This window comes from Meleagris gallopavo, chromosome 14, assembly GCF_000146605.3.
Source record: "Meleagris gallopavo isolate NT-WF06-2002-E0010 breed Aviagen turkey brand Nicholas breeding stock chromosome 14, Turkey_5.1, whole genome shotgun sequence".
Taxonomy (NCBI): domain Eukaryota; kingdom Metazoa; phylum Chordata; class Aves; order Galliformes; family Phasianidae; genus Meleagris; species Meleagris gallopavo.
In genome coordinates this window covers 1,078,224-1,094,204 of record NC_015024.2, presented here as the reverse complement: position 1 = coordinate 1,094,204, position 15,981 = coordinate 1,078,224, and the positions used below count along the sequence as shown (strand labels likewise).

The following is a 15,981-nucleotide window of genomic DNA, read 5'->3' as shown; positions in this document are numbered from 1 at the left end:
CAGGTTGCTGAGTGCTGCAGGGAACCTGCTTTTGAGGATGGGGAGCAAGTCATCAGAAAACTGATACAGCTGAGCAAGTGCTCCAGCGCTTTATCCTGTGCATGCTCTTCCTTCTCCATGGACCACTGCCTGTGGCTGGGCACCTCACACAAGGGGCAGTATGTGACCTGGTCCTCCCACTGGCTACCAGCAGCCTCTCACTGTCACCTGCTTCCTCAGCAGCACAAAGCCAGGGTGATTCTTGATTCTTTCTCCAATGTCTGGCGGCATTAAGCTGGAATAAAGACACTGATGGTAATTTTGCTGCCCTGGCTTTATTGTTTCGTGAACAAATCTTGAGCAGTGGCAAAGGGTTAACTCAGGACTGTGTGGAACTGAAGGAGCATTCTGAACAGCTTTAGTGCTGAGCACATCTGGTTAGGTGTGCCTGCTTCCCATTGTGCTCAGGGTTGTCGCGTACCAGTTAAGACTTGTTCTAAGTGTGCATGCATTCCTTAATTCTTCAGGCAATGGACCAAGAGAAAACTTGAGTTGTTAAAGTGAAGTGCAACAGTATTGTGATCTTCCAAGTAGATTTTAATTTTTGATTTGGATTGTTTCAGTGAACATTGTAAAACTGTGGGATGTCTTGCTCACCTTCCTGCTTTTTTTTGTTTGTTTGTTACCTCTGCCTTAGGCTAAGCCATGACTTCAGGATCTGGGCATGTGGACTCCAAGGCTGAGCTTACTACTCTGCTTGAGCAATGGGAGAAAGAACATGGCAGTGGGCAAGATATGGTTCCTATTCTCACCAGGTGAGTTCCATAAAATAACTTCTGATATTCAGATTTAGGAATTTACTTGAGAGCAATTTTTACTGTGTTGTTTGATTGAAGGTTTTTAATAACTGGTTAACTGTTGGTAATAAAGTTTTCCTTGGCCTGAAATTTGAACTGTGAGTGTAGTATTTAAATGCATACAAACTTAGTAAGTATTTTATATTGCAAAGGTCTTACACAGTCTACATCTAAAACATGGATTTAATACTCTGAAATAGTAGAAGCCAATGGAATCATTAAACAAGTGAAATAAATTTGGTATGTTCTTCTGAAACTTCTAATTTATTGATCAAAACAGAAAGCTGTGAGAATGTGGTTCCATCGGAGTGGTGGTGTGAGGTTTGTAATTGCACTGATGTTGGACAGTTTATGTGAAAATAGAGAGAGACACACTGGTTGGAGAGAGCCTTACTGAAAAAATTTTGCTGCAACTCATACAGCATGCTTAAAGGGAAGTTTCAGAAGTTGATTTTTTTTTTTTTAACTAGACATTGTTACACTGCCGTGTTATTGTATGTGTGAGGAAGATATTCCCTGGGATGTTTCTAGATGTGTATGTGCTAGTAACACCATTCGTTATAGGAAGTCTTCTACAAGAGGAGCATTTAAAGTATCAATTGTAGTTGTGGTTTCCCAGGCCAGACCTCTCTTATGTAATCTTGTAATGTTCTTGGTATAATTAGACAGTTACAGGAATTCCACAAAGTTCCTCCTCACAGCTCTGCTGTCAGAGTTGTCTGCCTGCTGTGTGCCTGAGGGGCTTACTGTGCTCACTGGTGCATTAAGAGCAGCCCAGGTTTCTGTACCATGCTGCTCTGTGTTCTTGGGTCAGGTGCACAGTCTTAGTGCACAGATCCTGAGCTGGCACTGGGTAGAAATAACAGAAATGTGCTGGAGCTTCTTTACGCAGACCCGTGTTATGCCTCACCTTGCAGACACAAATGCTTGCTTTTTATACCGCTCCTTAAAAATAACAGCGCGGAAGAGAGAGGTGAGCTGCAAAAAGCCAAAGCTAAATGTTTAAAATGAGTAGGTCTCTTGAAAATCCTGAGCCTATATTTTGGTGCATCTTTTGTGTATTGTTTCTGGTTTGTGTCTTGACAGAAGCATATGTGCTGCTTCCAGGATTTTTGTCACAATGATGAACACCAGAAATTTAATGTGTTCTAAGAAATTTAAATTCAACATGCATTTTCTTGCATTAATAGCTGTTTGGAACTCCTTGAGTTCCTTACATTGTTTATGCCTAAGCAAATCTGATAATCCTCCTTTGGTTCTCTAAGGTTTCTGTACAGCATGGGGAGAGATGATAGATAGTAAGAGCTTAGGTATTTTGGCTGTGGTGGAGGTAACAGGTCTACTTAAGGTAGATAGTGAGGAGATGTACCCTTGGCTCTAGCAGGTTTTACAGTGCTTGAGAGAAAAAAAGAGAAAGCCATATGTCTGTCTGGAATACAAGGTTTTAGATACTGGATAGGTTACAAAGAATTTGCTGGAAGATGTGCTAGGAATCCTCCCCAAGTGGAGCTTGTGTTAGCTGATGTCTGGAGACAGCAGTGCTCTTGCATATTGATTTAGGCTTACAACAGAGGAAGCTGTGGTCATGTTTGTTTGGTGAGTGATGTTTTTCTACTTCCTACTGCCTTCTGAGTTACTTGGAAGAAAACTTCTCTTTATGCATGAGTGCCTGCTAAAATGTGATTCTGAGGCAGCAGAGGTGAGAGTGTGAGACAATAGCAGGAACACCGTGTTTTGACTTCAGCTCCACAGACCAAATATGGGAAATGGTGTTGCATTGTGGTGTTGCAGTGTAGTATTGCAGAGCATCCTGTCTGTAGTCTGTCATAAAGGCACTGCTTTATATTGTGCCTTTTGCATCAGTGGTAGTGTTGCAACTTGAATGTCCCCACAACCTCCTTCTTTGACTTCTAAGTGAGCTAAGTTTCTGGCAAGTGAAAATGAGAATATGACTAAGTTTCAAAGGTGATCTGCAGGGACAGTTGTAAACAGTTCGGGGGGGAAAAAAAGAGTCCAAACTGGGTGAGAAGAACACCTATCCCTTATGTAGAACCTAGATCTTGCTTGCAAAGTCAAGTGGGTAGACAATCAGCTTAATATCAAGTGATTAAAGGAAATGTTGAAACCTACATAAAAGATCAGCATCTCACCATTTGGTCTTTTTGTTTTTGTTGTTAAAACCTTTTGTGTCAGTGCCTGTGTTAAGAGATGAGAATGAGCTTTGGTAGTTTGTCAATTCTCAATAGAAATGATAGGAGAGTGCAATAAGCCCTAGATGCATCCAAGGAACTTCATAGTTACTCTTTGTGCGCTTTCAGTCAAAAAAAATTTTGTTGTTTTTTTTTCTTTTCAAAGCCAATTTTGCAGAGGCAGCGCTTTTATATTTTGATCAAATGATTGCACCTAATTGTCTCAAAATAAACACAACCACCCAAATCCAATAATCAGTGATTTGTATGTCTGTTTCATCTAGGCTGTGATAATGTTGTTGTCCCTGGAACCGCTCAGCAGCTTCAGCTGGCATGCTCTTTGACTGCCTCCCTAAACTGCATGGACTGAGGAAAGTGCTCAGCTCACTTTCCATGCTGCTTGTCAGTCCTTCCTGGCATGTACTCAGTATGCCAATTATCACCTAAAAAGACCTAGCAAATCTAGGGTTCAGGTTCTCAACTCCCCATTTGTCAGCAGGTGCCTCTCAAGCTATTAGTTCTCATTGGAAAAATGAGGAGCTGGCAATAGATATTTAAGTATTTAGTCTTTGCCAGAAAGTCAGAAGAGCTTGAGCTGTGCCACCTGTTAGCAAGGGATGCAGTTTGCATCTCTTCACATTCAGGCTTACTAAAACCCTGCAGGATAAACAGTTTGATATGACAGTTAACTTGAGATGAGCAGGGAAGTACTTTACTTGTTTCCAGTAAGCTAATTCCATGTTCTTACAATCTGGGCAGTCTTTATAACATCATAATTTGTCCTACTGGCTAGTCAGTGTAGTTCACAGGGGCAGGTTTAAGTTTTTTGCCTCTGATTGACCTTGGCAACACAGGGTGTTTTCTGGAAAGTAATAGTAATGGAACAGAAGTCAATGGCATTCTGTAAGGGAAACCTCCAGAGATTGCTGCAGCCTTTTAACCATTCTCCCTCCTTTCTAATAACTTTTACTTGCCTCCCTAGTCTGGAGATATTAAGAACTTGATTCAGAATGCTGCACTGCCTGTAGGTTCTGCACTGCAGTTCAGACCTCAGCAGGGGGGATGGAATCAGGTTGTATACCAAGGAAAGGGAATTAATCTGCTTTTGTTTTTTAAATACTGCTCTTTATTTCCCCTCAAATTTCATATGTTTGTGCTGTACCACTCCTTGGAGAAAATTAGTAGATTACGATGGGATTATTTGTTGCTTGACCTTGAGATACTATTCTTCTTGATTTTCTTTAATAGTAAATAAAATAATAACAAGGGAATAATATAATCTGTTGTGTGTATTATTGTAGCAATATGTTATTATATATTCCACATATTCTGTATATGTTTTATATATAGGTAACTACTATATTGTTCCCTTATTGTTCATTCTGAGTGAGTTGTTGCTCAGAACTTCTTGTGTCTGCTGACACTACTTCATAGTGTAGAGGGAAGGCATAATTTCAGATCAACTTCCATTACTTTGCTGATTAAAAGGATCATTTAATGTATTTTAAGGTCTCTGAGTAGGGAACTTGAGTTTCTCCTTGTACTATCCATTGCACTAGCTGACATGCTAAAAAGTTGAGCGTGGCACTGAAGAAATAAGCTAAATAGAGATAAGACACATTAATAACTTATCTCTACTGAAAATTAATATAAATAACAACAAAATTGTGTAGATAGTCTGTGAAGAAGCACCTGCCTAAACTGAATAGGAAAGTGGGTGGAGTTGCTTGCTTAGGGCTTATCCCACACCAAAAGAGGAACTGTAAGGTGAAGGGTACTGTTTAAATTCCTATTTCTTGTAATTCTCTACAGTATCTGTTGTAGACATCACCAGGACTGTAACATGAGTAAATAAGCAGTACTGGCTCCTTCAGAGCATCACACTTGTGTGTCACTGGGATGCTGATAAGGTCTCAGCATGTTTTGGCAGGCTGGTGGGGAATGAGGTACCAGAGGCAAGGCTCTTTATTCACCCTTCTGGGTGGACAGTCTGAAATCCTCTGGTAGTGCTGAATGCCATTCAAGTGAAAGCTGATAAGCTGTTTGATAGCACAGTGACAAATAGGCTAACGTGAAGAATTGCATCCATGGAGTGGATTGTGCTTATGTTTTGTCGTTCCTTCTGTAGGATGTCTGAGTTGATTGAGAAGGAGACTGAAGAATACCGCAAAGGGGATCCAGACCCTTTTGATGACCGACACCCCGGTAAGGCATTCTGAGTGGTTTTGATAGCTCTGCATCAGCTGATACATGATAATTCATATTTAAAAGTAAGCAAAATCTAGCCTGAATCTGTTCACTACTGATCAGGGTCTGGTATGACTAGTATACCTTTTAAGTAGGTAATTGCAACTAGAGGAAACACTAACTTGATGAATAGTGCATATAACTTGTATTAATTCTGTTTCTGATAAAGGTACAGCTAACTACATTATTCCACAGTCAGTCGGAAGTTAGTAGTTTAGTATTGAAGTCTTGAGGTACATAGATAAGTCTTTTCCTGTTTCCTCTATAGGTCGAGCGGACCCTGAGTGTATGCTTGGTCACTTATTAAGGATACTTTTCAAGAATGATGATTTCATGAATGCGGTAGGTTTTGCTCTAAGGACTGTACCTGTCAAGTCTTCTTGACACTTTAAAGTTTTTGTTTTCTCTGTTATTTACCTCAGTACTTGTGCTTGTTTAATATTAATTTTACTGGTGGTGGGACTATTTCTTCCATAGCAGTGGCTTTTAAAGTGTGTTTAAGTGCAATTTGTTTGCTGCTGTTAGAGTGACCCGAGGAAAGGGGTAGTTCATGAGCTGTTCGAGAGTACTGGAATACATGTATTAATGATTGAATTAGTTCTTCTCAGCATTTATCAGTCTCTTTAAAGAAAGAGCAGATCCTGTAATAAAAGTTTAAAAGCCTAATTAATTTCTGTAATGGAAATTAATACCACTAATTCCAGTGCTTTTTCTGTGAATACTTGGGGATGCTGGAGTGCCTATACAAGCAGAGTGTATCTAGCTTTAGCAGGCTCAGGCAGAGCATTTTGGAGACGAGTCTGGCTTTCCTCTTGCACTGCTCTACCCTTACATGAGTTAATAGACCAGAATTTTGTGTTTTCCCTCATCTCAGCGCACCACCTGTATCAGTGCTTGCTGCTGTAAGGTTTCTGCCAGATTGCTTACGTGGAGCTTTCTGTCTTAAACTGCAATTGACAAGCGAAAATGTATTTGATTTTGTAATGTTTTTTTCAGCTATTACTCTCGCATGATTACACTGTTAGTGAGCTGTAATTATTTTAGGCATTTGTCTTTACAAATCAGTTCAAGAAAAGTATTTAATCAGTGAACATCAGATCAGAGGGAATTCTGTTTCTCAGAGAAGTTATTTCAACTCCTGGATTTTAAACTGATGCTTTTCCTGATCTTCTCTAGCTAGTGAATGCTTATGTGATGACAAGCAGAGAACCTCCATTAAACACTGCTGCCTGCAGACTTCTTCTGGATATCATGCCAGGACTGGAAACTGCTGTTGTCTTTCAGGAAAAGGTATCTTAGTTTATAAGCTTGGCGTATTAGGTACTCCAACAGTTCATCCCATAGGAGAAACCAGTAAAAAGCAACATTTAAATCCTATCTCTGGGAGACAATCTGTTTAGCCCTATTAAAGGTTTGGGGCTTTCTAATGTGGGCTTGTTCGGCTGATAAAATCTTGAGTATTCCACAGCTTACAAAAGTTATAAGAGGACTGATTCAAACAGAGGAACTGGAATTATATATGGTGTGTTCAGCATATCTGTGGGATGGGAGGCCATGCAGAGAGAGATCTAGACAGTTGTGCAGTGGGCCTGGGAGAACCTCATGAGTTTCAACAAAGCCAAGTGCAAGGACTGGGACCTGTGTCATGGCAACCCTTACTATCGGTACAATCTGAGGATGTGAGGATGGAGCAGCTCTGGGCTGGTGAGACCTGGAGTACTGCATCCATATGTGGAGTTCTCAGTACAGAAGGGAATGTGTCTGGAGGAGGACCTCAAAAATGGCCCAAGGGATGGAACACCTTCTCTGTGAGGACAGGCTGAGAGAACTGGAGCTGTTCAGCCTGGAGAAGGTTCTGGGGAGACCTGACAGCAGCTTATCCATATCTGGAGTGCTATGAGAAAGAAGGGTGCACGCTCTTTAGTGGGATCAGTTGTGATTGGACAGGAGGAAATAGTTTCAAACTAAAAGAAGGGAGATTTAGATTGGACAAGACAGTTTCTTACAATAAGAACCATGAAGCACTGAACAAGTAGCCCAGAAAGGTGGTGAATACCCTGTCCATGGAGATGCTCAAGAATAGAGCTCTGAGCAACTTGATGTAGCTAATAAGCGTCCGTGTTCATTGCAGGGGAATTAGACTAGATGACCTTTAAATGTTCCTTCCAGCTCAAATGATTTATAATTTAAATTGATGTTTTGGGAAATGTTATACTTTAAATTGTTATTTTGTATGTTCATGAGTGAAGCAGGCAGTATAGTATGTTAAGACTTGCTGTAAGCCTGTCACCTGGTAATCCATAACTGTGGCAGAGTGATAGCATTATTCAAGCTAAATGATGAGCAAGTCATACTTCAAGCAATCTAAAGCCTGTATGCTTCACGGGGATTATCTAGAACTGTTATGGACAGCTGAATTCAGCTTCTGTATGTTGGCAAGTGTGGTTTTATAGGAATGCACAAAGGGTTGAAAGCAAGGAGAAAGCAGATTTTGTTCCTGAGCCCTGCTATCTTCATCTTTAAAAATAAATTAATGCAGTATTTTTCTGAAGTCCAGAAATCAGGTAGTACTTTATGTGGAAGTCTTACTTGAGTTCCTTTACTATTAGAAGTAGAGATGTGGACTCTAAAGCATGATAAAAGGAAGGAATAATGCATATCCTTTCTGAAGTATTGAATTTAATATGGTATCTCTGCAATCTGCTTAAAATCTAAGGCTTTGATCCAAAAAAGTTAAAAGCAAAGCAATAGGCTTCTTCCTTGAAGAATATAGTTTTTATTCTTGAAACACAAAATCTCTAGGTTAATAGAAATTTTTTAAGCCCAAAAGTGCCAACCTGAGCTTAATTTTTTGTGACTGGAAAATACATGAAATTCATTTCTGGTTCCTAAGGTTTTCTTTTTGTAGGAGGCTTTATGACAGATGTTGTTCTGGTCATAAGGACGCCCTCTAGGCCCAGTGGATTTTGCATCTCATTTTCTAATGTCATAAGAACATTTTAATTAAAATTTAATTATTATTTAATGTATAACAGACAAGTCTTTAAAAATGTGTAAGCTGGAGGTTCTTACTGAAATGTGTGTCTATTCATTATTATTAATAACTTTTTCTGTGTTGTACCTACTTCTCAAGTTATGTACAAGGTGCAAGATCTTGTCATGCTAATGATGTTATGGTATTATATATGTTTCAAAATCCAATAGTGATCTAGAGGAAAAAAAAAGTAGAATCTTTCATTCTAACAGGTAGTCTTTTAATTAACTGTTTTAGTTAACATTTATTCAGCCTTGTTAAGAAAAAATGCCTGGCAGGCCATGTTCAATCACTTCTGAGTTTTCCTGTTAAAATATTAATATTTAACTCTGTGGTTTTCTTATATGTGGATTGGTATAATTGCATACATTTCTCTCTTCCCCAATTTATGTATTTATGACTATTGAGGATTACTCTTTTGATCAGTGAGTAGTCATTAATGTAAAGAGTTCCTCTGACATCAGGAAGTGTTTTAAGTGACTTTTCAACTACTAAGCTGTTAGAGAAATGTAAGTAATATACCACTTTTTTTTTTTTTTCTTTTACTTAGTGTAACTTCAAAATCATTTCTTTGAAACCTGCCAAATTGTTGGAGATCTCTATTAGTAATACTGACAGGAAAAAAAATGCTTAACTGTTGGAATTGCTTTCTTGTTTCCTGCATTCTAGGAAGGCATAGTTGAAAATCTCTTTAAATGGGCACGAGAAGCTGATCAGCCGCTAAGGACATATGCAACAGGGCTTTTAGGAGGAGCTATGGAAAACCAAGATATTGCTGCCAATTACAGGGATGAGAATTCACAACTGGTAATGATCTCTTGATGCACACTTTCATTTACAGGAGAGATATCTATTTTTTTTTTTCTTTTTTTTTGAGAGCATGTGGTGGTACTCTCATGTATGTGTTAACGTATACATTTTACAGTGGTTATAATAATATATTCACTCAGTAGCTCATACTTTCTATCCTTTCCTGACTGAATTTGCTGAGGCTGGCCTATGCGGCCTGGTTATTCTGTTACATTGTTTGTGTTGAAAAATGCCTACGAAAACCTAAGGCAAATGCTGTACTACTTGATGGGACTCATCTTCCCAGTTTTCTTGGAGCAAAAATTTCGAAGACTTAGCTATTGCGTGTAGTAGCTTAAACACTGGGCAGAAATGAAAGTTAAGTCAACATGGAGATAACTTCATAGGAAATGTTATATATTTTAAAAAGAATCGTATTAAGAATTAACTTTTCACTAGTTTAATGTTAAATCTGTATGATGATTATCAGCAATTGAGATGACTGTCAAAAGGAAGTAGGTTAGGCAAACTTGTTTTTCAGAATGGTGTACACTGTCACTTACTGTGTCAAACCGTAGGTGAATTCTTCTAATTCTTGCATACATAAGTCCTTTAGGTGTAAAAATCAAGCTCTTAGCTTTTGTAGAACTGCAGTTTATCAAAACTCCTGCTTTGAAAGGAAATGTTGCCTTTATTCTAGACTAGACAGATGATGAAAGAGAGATGCAAGATAGTATGTGGTTCTTAATGGGTTTCAGACCACACTTCTTTCTCTTTCAGGAAAGTGAGTGAAGATTTTTATTTTATTTTATTTATTTATTTTAGAGTAAAAGCTATAGCAAAAAGGGTTGGGGTTTTTTGTTCACTTTGAAATTGTTAAATCTCTGGGGAAGTGTGTACTTCAGAATGCCTGATATTTTGTGCAATAGACTTCTTTATGTGTTAGGAGCAGAACAATGGCCAGTGCAAGTAGTATGATCAAGGCAGGGAGTGTATTCTTATGCATGCTGCTTTTGTGAAACAGGTGGCTTTGGTGCTTCGACGGTTACGGGAGTTACAGGTTACTGAAATGACCACAAAACAAGAAAACAAGCGTCCCAGTCCTCGGAAAGTGCCATCAGATTCTCTGCTGCCTTTGGATGAAGAGGCTGTGGATATGGATTATGGGGAGATGGCGGTGGATGGAGAGCAAGAAGTGGCTGGGGATATGGAGATCTCCTTTCATCTTGATTCAAGTCACAAGACCAGTAGCAGAGTCAGCTCTTCTACAAAGCTAGATGATGTGGGATTAAGAAAAAGCAAATCAGGGAAACAGCATGAAAGAGATGGCTTCCGGAAGGCCAAGCAAAAACTGGGCTTCTCCGCTTCAGAACCAGAGCGGATGTTTGTTGAACTGTCCAACAGCAGCTGGTCAGAAATGTCCCCGTGGGTGATTGGCACTAATTATACACTTTACCCTTTGACTCCTGCCATAGAGCAGAGGCTCATTCTTCAATATCTGACTCCCTTAGGGGAATATCAAGAGGTGAGCATATATATGAAGGTGGGAGGACTCTGTCAATTCTCCTGACACAACTGTCAGTGGTACTGTGAGGAAAAGTTTTGAGAGCTATTTTATTACTCACCAGTGTTTCCTAATATGATTAAGATCAGTAATGCTTCCTGAATTGTTGGCTTTCAAATTGATGAAGTCATTATTTTGAATGGTACCTATCAAGTAATACTTGAACCTGAGCCTAGCAGTTGTCTGGAATAGTAGAGCACAGTGCTAGCAATCTTATTCCTGGTCTCTGTTAATTTTGATTATTTACATGATACAGGGTAAGTCACTTGTTTGAAATGCGTGCATTTTTTTTCCTGTTTACTCCTGGGAAGTTAGTGGATTCCATCTTTAGAACTCAGAGGAAATAGTAAGCTTAAAGTGTTTTCTGCAATGGTTTGTATGTCTTCTGCAGTGTTTCTGATAAGAAATGGCAGTGTAGATGCAGATGCTTTTGAGAGCTGTTGTTACTTAAAATAGTTGAGCTACATCAGATTTAGCAGAGTGTTTCCTGCTCCTTTTTTTTTTTTTTTTTTTTAAACTATGAACTTCAGCTTAGTGTAGATCTACTGACCGCCTTTGTCTTTATAGATATTTTTAGGTGGTTTAACTGAATTTGAGATGGAGCAAAGCAACACAGTTTTGCTTTGTATTATGCACTGTATGTGTGTGCACGCGCCTTGCTTCTGTGAGAACCAGAGAAACCATTATCCCCCTAATACCCTGCATGCTGTCTGGATCACTTCATACGCCAGCAATAATAGGAAGGAGAAATAGGAATTAGTGCCGTAAAGCCATTACACACAGAATTATGCAGAGGGTTTTGGTTTGTTGCCCTGCTCTCCTTTTTTTTCTGTTCAGTTGTTGGGTAGTTGTCTTTGCACAGATGGAAAGTGGAACCTATCACCAGGGTGGTACCTGTGTGGACTTACCATAGCTGCACTTGAAGGAGTGCCTTAAGATTTCCTGTGGCAGCTGTCATGCACCTTGCTGCAGTCAGCAGATGTATTACAAGAGGTCTGTTAACCTTTATTGCTTCCTATGGATGGAACTGGTTACCACTGACCTCTCATAACAGGTATCTGCCAATAGGGGGTAAGTGGGGGGGTTTTAGAGAGTAAAAGCCAAAACAGACCTTGAATTTCCTGTGAAATGTTCAGCTAGCCTCCCAATATTATTTTTCTCAGCTATTACCCATCTTCATGCAACTGGGATCAAGGGAGCTGATGATGTACTACATTGACTTGAAACGAACCAACGATGTGCTGCTTACTTTTGAAGCCCTTAAGGTAAATTACTTCTGTAATGCAAAATTGCACTGCAAATGGGAAAATCATGGAATATATTTGCATGCATCAAAGGCATGTGCTTGCCTTCCTTAGACCTGCATGTATAGTAGGGTCCCCTAGGATTGGCTGCACTGTTTTTATTTTTATAATTCTTGGGTATTAAAAAAAAAAATTACTATTATTAGTTGTGGGTGAAGCGCCATTGATTTTCTCTGCCATTTGCTGATTCCTTTTTCCATCAAAACCTTACACTACTACTGCCCTGGGATTCCTGTTATTGCTAGGGACATTTGTGAGGGGTAAGAGGCATAAGCATCCTAATCCCAGTAGCTCCAGTGCCATCCCTGAGCCTGATGTTTGGAATCATTCACACACAACTGCTGTATCAGTTAGTTGTCACCCAAAAATATGGGAAAAAAAAATACAAGATAACCCTCTTTAAATTAAACCTACAGCACAACAATTAGTTCTTCTGTGAGTTCCTTCCTTCTTCCACAGTGACTTCTCTGGCTTCAGTCTTCCAGTATCATCTTTCTGTTTCATTGTCATTTGTCTGCAAATTTATTTCCAAGCAGGAACATTCCTACAAAAGGTGTAGGTTACCTCAGCTGTGAGTGGGGTGGGGGTTGCAGGGATTCTTCCTGTCTCCTCCTAAAGTGTAAAACAAAGTGATTGCTGTCTTTTTTTTTGCTTGTTGTTTATCTTTGTATGCCTATTTCTTGAGTATGTTGAAAGTCAATTTTATTTGGAGCATCTAGCAGTGTTCCTATCTGTAACTGAAAATGTGCTAAATGTGACACGTGGCATTTAAGATCTAATTTGTTTTCATCCAAGAAGCATTTCTAATTCTGCATAGTTAAAGGGAACTTCTCAGACTAGAAAGAGTTCATTTCTGACTACCGACATTTAGGTACACAAGTAAACTGTTCAGAAGACAAACAAAAAAAATAAAAAAAAAAAAATTCACAGATTTGGTGCAGCTTAAAAAAAAAAACAAAAACCATCGGTCTACTCGTTTTGTCATCTTTAATTACTGTATGTCTGCAGCGTCATTCTCAACTCTGCCTGCCATAATGTTAAGGAAGCTGTATAGCAAACCATATAATGGTGCAAGTATGGATAAGAGCTCATTTCCCCCTCAGCCACCCTGAGTTACCTTTTATATCAGTTCAGCATTAGTTTTGTTAGTACTTTAACGAATGCTAGTGCTGATACAAGGGAAAGGGCAGATGTGCAGAGTGGGAAAGAAAGGAAAGACTTGGACAGCATACGTTTGTGATAAGTTAGACTCAGCAAGCAAGCAAGAATTTCTTATTTCTAGTGATCTGAGGTTGTAGAAGCCTATTCACAAAATCTGCAATGGAATAAATTGACCAGTTGAGGAGAAAGGTTGTCTGCTTCTTTCCAACAGGACTGGTGATAATCTTAACACTGTGGAGTGTCAATTATTGTCTCAGGAGTACATCAGCAAGAAATACACTAGTGAGGAAAAAAAAAAAAAATCAGCCCACAACATTAGTGTTTTCTTCAGGCATTAGTCAAGCAAAATAACTTATTAAACTGGTAATATTTTTAATAAGGAGACATAATTGCTTTAAGTGCTGTATAAAAGTTATATGTATGCTAGGTATTACATTGTGCAGTTAAATGTAGCAGGAGGAAATAAAGTGGATAAAGTGTGGAGTGCTTGTTTTCTGCCATCTGTTTTCCTACAGCTAGAAGGGAGGAATTGATGACAGTTTGAAGAATTCTATTATAGTCTGCTTTCTTTTTTCTTTAGCATTTGGCATCGTTGCTGCTGCATAACAAGTTTGCAACAGAGTTTGTTGCTCATGGAGGCGTGCAGAAGTTGCTGGAGATTCCTCGTCCTTCCATGGCAGCCACGGGAGTCTCCATGTGCTTGTATTATTTATCTTACAATCAAGATGCAATGGAAAGGGTAAGATTCATTCTTTAGCGTAACTGCTGTAATTTTAATGATTTCAAGGGACTTAGTCTTTCTGCCTTTGTTCAAATGTAAGATAAATATCTCCTAAGTTAAAAGCAAATTTGTGTAAGAGTCTCTGGTATGTGCCAAGGCAACAGAAAGCATAGAAATAATGGTGCATTTGAGTATTTTGTTTCAAGGGTGTGAGTTTCAGTTCCCAGGGAATGTAACTGAAGACCTCTCTGTTTTTAGCATTGCCTCATTACTTCCATTCACTCTTTTCACCCTATTGTCCCCCTTCCCTAAAGAAGGAAAAACTCCTCCTTTCCCACCTGTTCCAGCATTCTCCTATACTTGAGATGGATTTTTTTTTTCTCATCCACAGTCCAGGTGTGGACAGCTTCAGTGTTATATGGTGCCTCAGTCAGATTCCAGACATCAGTGCAATTCCTTTGGTGTTGGCATGCAGCAGAAGACTGACACATTGTGCAGGAAACAATGTTAAAGGATGTTGAGTTCTCTTTGGCCTGAGCTTAGTGTTGAAACACTTGATAATGAAGGCTAGCTGCTCACCTCAGATTTGAACATTTTTTTAAAAATGCGTCATAAAAGGTTCCTCCTGTCATTTGATTAGTGCTCTTCCAGCAAGAGTCTTTTTCAGTAGATTGGTATATCAGTCTTCTATTAAGCTTCAGTTTCCCAGATACTTGAAACAGTGATTCTGTTTCTGTTTTCCACACTGGCAGCAGCACTTCTGTGCTAAGCCAGATCCAGCAACGAATCCAGTTTATTCTGTAATTGCAGCTGTACCAAGGGAAGGAGAGGGAGAAAAAAAAAAAAAGATGAACTTCCAGCTTGTAAGCATTATTGCTGGCACATGGGAGGTTCATTCACAGCAACTGTAAAATTATAGTCTTCTAAAGCTGCCCTACTTTGAATGATGACTGTTTTGATTCATGGCCTGTCCTTGGAATTGTCTGTTTTTGTGTTCTTTTTTTTTAAATTCATTTGAAAACTGAACCATATAAAGCAGTAATTCTACATTTCTGCATATTTTGAGTTTTGGATACTGTCTTGAGTGTTTTGATTTGACATGTCTAACACTCTTAGTCACATATATACTTGACTGGCAGCGGTTAAGGGCCTATATGGGGATTCTGCTGGCATTTATATGAGTGAACTCAAAAACCTCTTGGTAACTATGATTGACAGGTCTGTCTTTGTGTCATGTCTTTTATGAAGGCAAGAAAGGCAAGATGAGTGTAATGTTTTCTTTCTTTTTGCTCTTTTTGTCAGAAAATGGACCCTTGCTGTATATGTATTGCTTGGCGTTCCTCTGAGTTTTATGTGTCATAAAAAAAACTGTGCTCTTTTTTTCTTCTTTTTTTTTTTCTGGTTGCACTTGTTTCTTGCATGATTGTTCTAAAGGAAAACCAAAGGCTCTGGCAGGGTGCTGCATGGACATTGCTTCTCCTTATGTCCTCAGGGCATGTCATAAAGTTATGTAGCTGTGTGTGGTGATGTTTTCTTATCTACCACATGTTATTCCCAATATTTACAAATATTTGGTGAACAGATATGTGTTCTTTCTTCTCTTGTCTTTGGGTATTTCAGAGGAAGCCAGTTTCGAGTGGCAGTCCATTCTACTTAATGTGTGCCAATCCTCATATCTTTGGGTGGAGGTAAAGCTGGAACTGGTTACTCAGTCTTCTCTGTCAGTGTTCAACATACTGAGAGAGGGGATTAAAAAAATAATAATCTGCTAACTTGGCATAAAAGCAGCTGGTGCTTCAGCTCCCTGCACAGTTCTTGTTGGCACTGACCTTAGCAGAGGGTTAGAAGCTAATGAATGATATAAACAATGTCAAAGTGCAGCTCTGAGCATGTGGTCTGCCCATTTCAGAGACAGGACTGAGGAAATAGACCAGCTAAGTTGTCTATTTCAAGAGAAAGTCAAGCTTTAGATTAGCACTTGATGGTCCTTGCTGTTCCCCTTGGCTTTGATACCAGAGTTTACTAGAACTGCAGCATAGTTTGTGATGCTGTTAAATTTGGAAGAATTTTTGTTTCTTAGCTAAAAACTTGTCTTTCTTCTCTGGCTCTAGCAAAACACTCTCTTCAGATGCTTTG

At 39.1% G+C, this 15,981-nt stretch overlaps 1 protein-coding gene across 5 annotated transcripts in view; it reads left to right on the top strand.

Annotated features, from left to right (window-relative positions):
• The first annotated feature begins 654 nt into the window (after nt 1–654).
• DCAF1 (DDB1 and CUL4 associated factor 1) overlaps nt 655–15,981 on the top strand; it is a 46,775-nt gene continuing 31,448 nt past the window's right edge. For 4 of the 5 annotated variants that reach the window (XM_019619895.2, XM_019619894.2, XM_019619896.2 and 1 more), the window contains exons 1-8: nt 655–794; nt 5,154–5,230; nt 5,541–5,614; nt 6,449–6,562; nt 8,976–9,113; nt 10,120–10,620; nt 11,823–11,924; nt 13,705–13,863. In XM_019619895.2, coding sequence (XP_019475440.1) covers nt 685–794; nt 5,154–5,230; nt 5,541–5,614; nt 6,449–6,562; nt 8,976–9,113; nt 10,120–10,620; nt 11,823–11,924; nt 13,705–13,863 — 1,275 coding nt within the window. In that variant the 5' untranslated portion in view covers nt 655–684. The remainder of the gene's footprint in view (nt 795–5,153; nt 5,231–5,540; nt 5,615–6,448; nt 6,563–8,975; nt 9,114–10,119; nt 10,621–11,822; nt 11,925–13,704; nt 13,864–15,981) is intronic. The other variant, XM_010718289.3, reaches the window with a different exon arrangement.